General features: G+C 54.1%; 1 protein-coding gene across 1 annotated transcript in view; it reads left to right on the top strand.

Annotated features, from left to right (window-relative positions):
- The first annotated feature begins 270 nt into the window (after positions 1-270).
- Positions 271-10431, top strand: part of H6PD (hexose-6-phosphate dehydrogenase/glucose 1-dehydrogenase) — a 33153-nt gene continuing 22992 nt past the window's right edge. Inside the window, exons 1-3 of the mRNA XM_017856065.1 lie at positions 271-573; positions 4876-5512; positions 6915-7032. Coding sequence (XP_017711554.1) covers positions 551-573; positions 4876-5512; positions 6915-7032 — 778 coding nt within the window. The 5' untranslated portion in view covers positions 271-550. The remainder of the gene's footprint in view (positions 574-4875; positions 5513-6914; positions 7033-10431) is intronic.

The raw sequence follows: 10431 nt of genomic DNA, 5'->3' as shown, positions 1-10431 counted from the left end.
GCTTGATTTGTATCTGCATTGATGGGTTCAGCATAAATGGACCAGAGCAGGAAGAGTGCAAAAAAGAAAACAAATAAACCCCAAAAACCTTGGGTTGGCTATTGTAAAGAGACTAGGCACATCACCGTGAGCTTTAGTTTCAAATGATCTTTAGTTTGAACTTTTGTTTTACTCCCACGTGTTCTTTTTAGAAAATTCCAAACTCATGGGTCATGATTTGAAGAAAATTTCCCTTCCTCCTGCCTGGCGCACAGAAGGTAACGTCAAAAGCCGGGAAAGGGAACAGGGCAGCAGCAGACATTGACCTTTACCTCCCAGCTCCTCTCTCCCACCCCTTGTCTGCTGGGCATAAGAGAATTAGAACTGCTTCCTCCTGTGGTTTACCAGAAAACGCTCTGCGGCTGGAGCTTCAGCACAGGCTAGGTCTGTCTGTGCTGGGTCTGGTTGGGGACAGCTGCATGCCTCTTCCGCTTGGGTGAGAACAAAGGCCGGAACCTGGATTCTGATCCAAACCCCCTGGCTGGCCAAGCCAGTGCTCCCACCTTCTGGGATGTTAGCAGAGCCTTTTAACTGGTAAGTCTCTCCCAGGATGACTGGTAGGAGCCTCTCAGGATTAGAGTTGGAGACAGTGAAGGATGCCCAGGACTGGGTTCATGTGCCCGCAGTCAGCCCTGGCTCTAAGATGAGCCATTAGAAGAAGGTCTTTTCCACCTCCCTGCAGGATGCCCCCACAGCACTTTGTTTCGTAGTGAGTGTATTTCTGGCAAGTATCTTAAATAAGAATTGTAAATGAAATTGCATCCTCCACACACGTAAGTCATAGCTTCAAGAGTTTTTGTCTTAACTGCTGAATGACGCAAGTTCTCAGCTCTTGGCTTCATATTTTAGTTCTGTTTCCCTGCCTGGCTGCAGAGGTCAAGGCTTGAAGCACTCATTTGCCTTATGGAAAAGTAGAGGGCAGTTCCCAGATAATAGGGTGCGGATCTCCTTTCCTCAGAAAACAGGACTTAGGGACACTAAAAGATCACACAGATCCTTTATCTCACCCTCCCATTTCCTAGTTGAGGAAACTGAGGCCCAGCCAGGCTAAATGGCTTGTTCAAGGTTATGTGGTTGTTTAGAGGCAGGGCCTAGACAAGAGCCACCACACATTCCAGTTCCCAGTCTGATGCCCCATCCTCTTACAGCTGCTCACACTTCTCACTAAAGATTTTCTCATTGATTTGTTCATTTTTTGAAAAGAAGTGATTCATAATTGGATAAGCCTTTGGAAGACTACTTCCATGCTCTTTGACTAACTTCAAGTATGTAATTTCAGAAGATTTATTTCATAGCCCATTCCTCTCAGAGCAGGCAAGGAGGCAGAGAGGAGAAGTGCTTCAGAGGAAAACCTGAAGCAGAGTCTTGCAGCTTAAGGAGGAGGCGTGGAGCCCAGGAGATGTGTTAGAGCTGTGGGTGCCTCTGCTCCAGAGGCTGGGGTCCCTCTGTTCCTGACTTTGACTTAACTGAACTTCTCTGGGCCTGCTTATTTCCCTGTCAGGACAGCAGGGAGGATGACCAAGCCAGCCTTCTTCCTGCTGCTTCCAGACTAGTCGGAAGTGTTGAGTTAGGAACCAGGGTTTGATCTCCAGTGCTGTCTGCAGGGCCTGGCTCTGTAGCCCCAGGAGAGGAGAGAGGTTCACAATTTTTTTCCTGAGAGCAATGGTATTACACTACCCTTGGGGGCCAGGAGTAACTTTGCATTTAATTAATTAATTAACATTTGTGTAGCATTTTTGTCACATGTATCATCTCAATCTTCACTGCCCCCACCCCCCACCCCCTGCCTTGGGTTGATGGTATTTGCCCTGTTTTATAGATGAGGAAATGTGTGTGCTAAGGCTCTAAATACCTACCTGCCCTTATGGAAAGGTGGAGGGCATCTCCCTGATTTAATTAGCCGATTTATTTAATTATTTATTTAATTTTTTTTTTTTTGAGACAGGGTCTCGCTCTGTCACTAGGCTGGAGTGCAGTGGTACGATTATGGCTCACTGCAGCCTGGACCTCTCAGGCTCAAGCAGTCCTCAGCCTCCTGAGTAGCTGAGGCTACAGACATGTGCCACTATACCCAGCTAATTTTAAAATATTTTTTGTAGAGATGGAGGTCTCGCTCTGTTGCCCAGGCTGGTCTAGAAGTCCTGGGCTCAAGTGATCATCCTGCCTCGGCCTCCCAAAGTGCCGGGATTATAGGTGTGAGCCACTGTGGCTGGCCTAATTAGCTGACTGAATTAGATCATGAAGCTAGGCAGTGGTCCTGAGGCCAGGTCCTCGGACCCAAATGCCTCGTTCTTCTGCCTGACTAAGGAAGCTGTTTAGCATCGTGACTGAGGCCCCAGGCTTTGTGGCTTGACAGTTTCCTTCACCTTCCAGTTTCCTTGTCTGTAGAATGAGACTCCTCACAGACCCCCCTCCGCAAGACTGTTGTGAGGAACGATTGGAACAGTGCGTTTAAGTCACCTGGCACACGCTGACTACTTGGTTAACACAGGCACTATTATTGGACTCAGGAACAACCAGTTTTGACAAGGGGATGGTCACATGAAACCATTTGAGACTGTTTCGAAACACCTGTGTTAGGACCTACCCTACGCCTTCTGGATCAGAATGTCTTTGTCTTGAGAAAGGCAGCAGGAGGCGAGGCACGCGTGTTTGTTCTGATGCCCTGCTTTGATGAGAATCGTTGCTCTGGTACTCACTGCTCGGTATTCCAGAGTCTTGCTACTCAAAGTGTGCTCTTGGACCAGCTGCCAGCACTTCAGGTCCCCTTCCTTCTGCATCAGAATCTCCCTTTAAAAAGATCCCCAGGAAATTCAAATGCTCGTTAAAGTTTGAGAAATACTGTAAAGGTTAAAAAACATAATAAAAAAACAAATATCCACACATACCACCCACACCCATTTAGGAAAGAGTTGTTCTCTAGTTGTTTTGAAACACAGAGTAAACAATCATGTTGTAATACCCAATATCTTGGATTTGTTTAAAGAAGTGCTGGGAACATAACAGATAAGGGAAGCCAACCTGAGAACCGGGGACCCAGAACAGGACTGGTTAGGGAGGACTGTGGCAAACCTCAGAGTCAGAACAGGATTAAATAGAGGGCCAGGAGTCAGTTCAGGCCAGGTGGCCATCCGTCACAGCTGTCTGCAGTCTTCTGGGGTGGGGACAGAGGTGCTGGCCCTTGGGGCTCCCCCACCTGCCCATGCCAGCACTCTGGGGGCTTTGCTCCTCCCTTTGTACCAGGCACGTCCAGAGCCCTGGCTACCCGGATCCGATCAGCAGCTCTGAAGCACAGCCTGCCAGCTGGCGGCTCCTCCTTCTCCAGGCTGTTCTCTGGGCTTCAGATTTCTTGCTCGCCCTCTCCCGCACTGACCTTGCAGCTTCTCCTTCTCTCCACACGGGCGATTGCCGGTTGAGGAAAAAATGCTTGAAGGGCCAAGGACAGGGACTGGAAAACAGGAGGAAAAAGCAGAATGGTCCTGTGGTCCATGTGTATATTTAGGGGTGAGGGCAGATACAGGGAGAGTGGGAGAAGAAGGCTGGGGAGTCACTCGTGTGGCCCCGATCCTCTAGTTAAAGCTCCAGTGATGGACGCGTCGTGTGTCCTATAGACTCTGGCTCAGACACTGTTGTTGGGTCCTCACCTTGGGTGGGTCACTCACTAGGACCCTCTTGGAGATGGATCTCGAGAGCGATAGGAAGAGGCAGAGGGGGCGGTGGGAGGAGGGGGTCTGAAGTCAGGGTCAGGAGGCAGATTTGGTCCCCTCTGTATAGTGATGGTGGAGAGGTCATTGGGCATGTCGTGCAGTGACTGCACAGTCAGTCCCAGCTCCCCTGCTTTCTTACCCTGGGACCTTCATTGACCTGAGCCTCAGCTTTGCCATTTGCAGAATGGGAGAACTATAACAGAACCCACCCCGTGTGGTTCTTTCCAGGATTCTTGTCTGGATTCATTGAGCTCTAATGCATATAAGTACTTAGTGCCAGCACTAAGCGTTTGCTGGTATCACTCTTCAGGATGACACCTACCACTCAGTGCTTAATAGGTGGTAGGCACTGGCCTAAGCTCATTACAAGCATGAACTCCTTTTATTCTTATAACAACTCTGTGGTGTAGGTACCACTGTTACCTCCATTTCAGGTGAGAAAACTGAGGTGCAGCCAGGTTAAATAATTGTGCAGTTACTAAGGGGTTGAGCTGGGATTCAGACTCAGGCAGTTGGTCTGGAGTCCATGTTTCCTGTCACTATGCCATACCAGTTATTAGTCATCATTTTGTAGTTGGAGCCCAGTAGACATGGAAAAGAGGCAGGTGAGAGGCGAGAGGAGGTGGTCCTACCCTCTCACTGTTCCAGCTGTCGCCTGAGGCCCTGCCAGTATACCTAGGCCCTGCCAGTATACCTAGGCCCTGCCAGTATACCTAGGCCCTGCCAGTATACCTAGGCTGGGGCTGCCCTGCTCATCCAGGTGACCTGTGCTCCTGGAGGAGACTGGCCTTGGTCATAAAATGGACAGCTCTACTCCCAGGCCTGCTGCCCTTCCTGGTGGCCTTTGCCACTTTCCTACGCTTCCGGCAGCAAAGTGGTCATCTCTAGCAAGTGGTCTCTAACTTTCCCAGGCAGAGTCCCTGTCTGCAGGGCAGGCTCCCTACCCACTGGCTTCCTGGAACAGAAACCAGGCTGCCACGAGGGAGGAACAAGCCGTGGGCCTATAACATTTTCTCAAGAAACACGTGTTGGTTTCTTGCCAGGCAGGAAATGTTTGTTTCCACATCATAGCCACCTGGACCGTGTCTGATCCTTCCTTGTTCCTCGTCTGTCTCTCTGTGCACCCCAGGCAGCCAGGCATGTGGAAGATGCTCATAGTGGTGATGTGCGTGGCCCTTCTGGGCTGCCTGCAGGCCCAGGAGCTCCAGGAACATGTCTCCATAATCCTGCTGGGAGCAACTGGGGACCTGGCTAAGAAGTACTTATGGCAGGGACTGTTCCAGCTGTACCTGGATGAAGCGGGGAGGGGCCACAGTTTTAGCTTCCATGGAGCTGCTCTGACAGCCCCTAAGCAGGGCCAAGAGCTCATGGCCAAGGCCCTGGAATCCCTCTCCTGCCCCAAGGACATGGCGCCTAGTCACTGTGCAGAGGAAAAGGATCAGTTCCTGCAGCTGAGCCGGTACCGCCAACTGAAGACGGCCGAGGACTATCAGGCCCTGAACAAGGACATCGAGGCACAGCTCCAGCACGCAGGCCTCCGGGAGGCTGGCAGGATCTTCTACTTCTCGGTGCCACCCTTTGCTTATGCAGACATTGCCCGCAACATCAACAGCAGCTGCCGGCCAGGCCCGGGTGCCTGGCTGCGGGTTGTCCTTGAGAAACCCTTTGGCCATGACCACTTCTCAGCCCAGCAGCTGGCCACAGAACTCGGGAGCTTTTTCCAGGAGGAGGAGATGTACCGGGTGGACCATTACTTGGGCAAGCAGGTGAGCATCAGCGTGGAGCCTGCCAGGGCTAGGGTGAGCTGGGTACTGGTAGACCCCAGCAACAAGGCCACTCACTCATTGTGGAGCTAGGCCCCAGGGCATTGTGAACTCAGAGCTCCCGTGGTCTCCTTGAAGGTAGGCAGGAGGTGAGGGGGTAAAAGAAAGACAGCAGCAGGGCAGGACTGTTGGGTCCTTGTCCATGTGTCTGGCCTCTTTTGTCCTCTGCAAAGCCCCCATTCTCTTTGTTTCCCAGTCTGGGCTCTGGCTTCTCACAGTTGCCCTGCATCCTCTGTGGAGGTGGCCCAGCGACTCTGGTATCTGGACCTGGCTTCCTGTTGGGTGTGCTGTGGGAATTAAAACGAGCTTTCTTCTCCTGCACCCATCCACCTTTTTTTTTTTTTTGTAGGACGGAGTCTGCTCTGTCCCTAGGCTAGAGTGCAGTGGCACGATCTCGGCTCACTGCAACCTCTGCCTCCTGGGTTCCAGCAATTCTCCCCACTCAGCCTCCCAAGTAGCTCGGATTACAGGCGTGCATCACCAGGCCTGGCTAATTTTTTGCATTTTTAGTAGAAATGGGGTTTCACCATATTGGCCAGGCTGGTCTCGAAATCCTCACTTCAAGTGATCCACTCGCTTCGGCCTCCCAAAGTGCTAGGATTACAGGTGTGAGCCACCGCGCCCTGCCCCATCTACCTTTTTTCAAAATCTTTTTCTTCCTAAGTTGTGTTTTGAGCCAGAAGGTTGGCAACAAGAGCTTAAACCAGGGAGTAGTAGGACTCTAAGCCCTGGGCAGGGGCATGGGGTAACCTCCTGGGTGACACATGTGCGTTGACCAGTTCACTCAAAATGCCTTGGAGGCCCTTGTGCGCATCCTGTCCCAGGAACCCCAGCAGAGAGCGCAGCAGCCCTGTGTTCTGGTACACGGTGCTGGTGGGCGTAGGTAGTTGCTGAGGACAGAGACATGGCTTTCCATCCCACCCTGCCTGGAGTTGCCCGTGGTAGGATCCTAAATAGTGATCCTCAGAACTGGGCCAGTCCTGGGGAGATTTTCACTTGTTTATGGCAAGATGAGAAGAAATACTGAATGTGCTCAATTCGAAGCTCTTCTTGCTACATTTTTGGTGTTAAACCTATCTTTATTTTATTAAAAATTGTAATAGAAGAGAGGTAATTTTAACTATTTCTTTTCTTGGCAAAATACAAATCTGGTAACCCTTTGGAGGTCACTTGCAAGTTTTTGGAACCTTTACTGGCCTGTGAGATCCTGAAGTCCGGAACTACTGCTCGGAGGGCATCTTCTGCTCTGAGCAGGGAATAGAGAGGTCAGAGCCCTTCCCAGGAGTCAGGGTTCCTCCTTCGTCACGAGAGGAACCTGCAGCATGCCCAGTCTTCCTCCTGACAGGCCGTGGCACAGATCCTGCCTTTCCGAGACCAGAACCGCAAGGCTTTGGACAGCCTCTGGAACCGGCACCATGTGGAGCGGGTGGAGATCATCATGAAAGAGACCGTGGATGCCGAAGGTGTGTGATTGGCCCAGCGCTCGGTCCCCCAGCCTCTGCCTGCCCGCTGTCTGCGGTGAGGCATGGTGCGCTTCTCAGAGGGAGGTTTTCTGTGGGCGTGTGGTCTCCCTTCGAGCCTGCCATGTGCCCAGCTCTGGACCAGGCTAAACCCCAGGGTGCCAGCTGGCAAAGCCCAAGTAGCCATTGCTGCCCATGGGGAGCGTATCGTCCAGAGAAGTAGACCTGGCACAGAGGCAGGAAACCACTGGCACGTGGTAGAGGCTGGAGTCCCCCTGAGATCCCCCTGAGTTTTTCAGTGTGTAGAGACCATGGGAGCTGCGTGAGGGCTTCTCCGACTGTGGTGCTTGCAGCCGTGGCACCTCCTGCCTGGGGTACTCCCTGTCGTGTCCCCCTCACCTCCTGACCCCTCTCTCACTTGTTAGATCTCAGCTCCATGGCCCTCCAGGAAGCCTTTCTGAGCCCTGCAGACCCACTCCCCTCACCTGCACGGCGCCACACACCTCCCTCCCCTGCCCTGCATGGTGTTACCCTTGCCTCGTCCTTTTCCACCCTGTCCCTCCTGCCAGCCTGTAGGCTCCAGGAGGACACCACCTCTCCAGCACCTGCCACACACTTCAGACACACTGAGTAAACACCCGGGAGGTGGGGGGCCCTGCGTCAGGCCCACCTCTGCCTTCAGCTGGGTGGCTTCAGCATGTCACTCCCTGCAGCTGTGAGATGAGCATGTCCTGTCAATGAGGACAGCTAAGGTCCCTTTGGGACCTGGCATTCTGTGATGGTAGCAAAGTTTTGGAGCATTGACCGTGAAGATGGAAAGCACTGGCTCTTGCCCAGTAATGATAACAGCTAAAGTTTACTGTGTCCCCCGTCCCCCAGCCGCTGGGTGAGGTGGGCGCTGTTATTAGCCTCCTTACAGATGAAGATGGTGTCGAGCCCACAGCTCCACAGTAGAAGGTGGTGGAGCCTGATCCTGGGGGCAATAGTCTGGCCCCAGCACTCAGGCCTGGCGCCGCCACCCTGTGCTGCCAGCGCTGCGTCAGTGGCCAGCTCATCCCCACAGCCGCTTTCTGCAGCTGCAGCGGGAGCACCCGAGGCCACTGGCCCCCCCAGCCCCCGCAATGCGTGCCCGCCACAGGGCAGGGCCCGAGCCCTGGACCCAGGGATGGGCCAGGAGGTTTCTCCTCTTTTTCTGTCTACCTTGCTCTTTCTCTGGGCCATTTTCTCTTTTTCTTTCCCCCACCTTGGTTTCTCTCTTCAGCTGTTTCTCCATTCCTCTCTGAATGTGTATTTAGTGCCAGAAGCTCTCTGCGGGGCTGAGGTGCCACAGTGAGGTACAAAACTCAGCCTCTCGGATATGGCTCCCTCATACTGCCCAGATTCACGGGTGCTGTGGGGGGATGATCTCATCACACCGGCTGGTGGGACAAACTCCAAAATGGAGCCGGGCGCAGTGGCACACCCGTAGTCCCAGAAACTCGGGGACAGAGGCAGGAGGATCGTTTGAGCTCAGGTGTTGGACACCAGCCTGGGCGGCATAGTGAGTCCCTGTCTCTGAAAAAGAAAACAAAATGGGTGACGGGTGTTGCAGGCAGGCAGCATGGTGAGGGGACAATGTGGGGGGTGGGCGGGAGGCCAGGCAGGACTTCCCGAGCCAGGCCTTGAAGGACATTGCTGGGCTCGAGAAGGCACTGGGTTTCTCTACTCCAGAACCCACAGCAGAAAAGAGGCCCTGCCCCCTGCAGTGGGTCACAGGGAATTGTCCTCCAGCCCTTCCAAGTTTCCCTCCTAGTCCTCAACGGGGCACCGGTCATGGGTTTCCCCCCATGCCTGTCTGTGCCTGATACCCCAGCAGGCACGTGTGCTGGGCCTATCCCTGCTTCATCTTCAGAGAAGTGAGCTGCACCTGGTGCAGAAAGCCTGGCGCAGAATGGGAGGGAGCCCTGCCCCTGCTGCAGCCAGTGGGCTGGAGCCTGCCCTTCTCTACCTGGACTTGGCCCCATCCCCAGCAAGGCTGGGAGACCAGGATTCCTCTCCTCTCCCCTTTCTGGCAACTCCTTCCTGTCCCCGCCCTGGGGTGGGGAAGAGCCATGATGTCTGGAGTTACCTGTTGGTGCTGTTGCCTCTTAGTTCTTCCAACCCTCCCACCGTTTCCTTCTTGGTATGTAGTGTCAATTTGTGGGTTCTGTGTAGGTCCCGTGGAGCCAGGGACCAGGCAGATTACAGGCCTGATTATCCTAGCAAAGGTACTTTTGGATTTTGGAGAAAGAAACATGGAAGACATGAAAGAAAGACAGGCGGAGCTCTGGGCGGGTCTGTTTGCCGAGACAGTCTGAGGATGTTGAGTTTGAACAGCAACACAACAGCCTGGGCTGGCTGTCCTCAAGGTCCAGGAGGGAGAGCTACTTGGAGCCCTGTCATCACAGCTGCGGGGACTAAAGGAGGTCCAGCCTTGCCTGCCATGTGGTGCTCTGGGGGAGGGTCCACTGCTCCTAAACTTCGGAGTCCAAGGCCTTTAGTTCAACTGGGCCCTGCACCTTCAGCCCAGGGGCAAAGGGAGCCTCAGCGCAGGACAGGCAGTGGGGCATCCACTAGTCCTGGAGGCTTGCAGCCTGTTGCGCTGAGGCCAGAGTGGGGCTCGTTCAGTCCATGCTTCTTGTCAGAGGTGGCCAGCAGGACTGCAGCCGTCCTGCGGTTTGGGCCTCACTGGTTGGCTTGTTTACCTGCCATTTACCGGCAGGCCCTACCTAACTCGTAGCAGGGAGGGACTGCCTGCTGCTGTGCCCAGCCCCCCAGCAAGTGGGCCTTGGACACGGTGCTTTGGCAACAGAATGAGCTTGCTTGCTGTTTCTCTCAGTTTTGTGTGCCTGCGTGCCAGAGGACACATTCTTTCTACGTCCCGAGAAGGTGGCCTGGTACAGCCCTGCTGGCCCAAGCACTGCTCTGTGCTGTCTTCTTTGGGTCCTGCTTTGGAGCCAGTCCCTCAGGGGGCCCCCGTCTGTAGTTCAGGCTGGAGAGAGGGGACAGGCACCACAGACCTGCAGCACACCCCAGCATGGTCAGGAGCCCTGTGCCCAGCACAGCTGGGCCTAGGCTGCCACTGCTGCCCCGGGTGAGGACAGGAAACAGGCAGGAGGAAATGCTGCCTTCTACTGGCGTTTGGTGGACTTGGCAGGCGAGCGCCACTGCAGTGGGGCTCAGCGTGGGCAGGACGTTTCCAAGGCAGGATTCAGAGCCCCAGGGTCTGACTGCTAAGCAGAGGGGCAAAGTGCACAGCAGGCCATTCCCCCCACTCCCCACACACCACAGGCCATTCCCCCACTCCCCACACACACCACAGGCCATTCCCCCCACTCGCCACCCCACACACCACAGGCCATTCTCCCCACTCCCCACCCCACA

This window comes from Rhinopithecus bieti, unplaced genomic scaffold, assembly GCF_001698545.2.
Source record: "Rhinopithecus bieti isolate Rb0 unplaced genomic scaffold, ASM169854v2 scaffold_40368, whole genome shotgun sequence".
Classification (NCBI taxonomy): Eukaryota; Metazoa; Chordata; class Mammalia; order Primates; family Cercopithecidae; genus Rhinopithecus; species Rhinopithecus bieti.
This window is presented reverse-complemented; position numbering and strand designations above follow the sequence as displayed.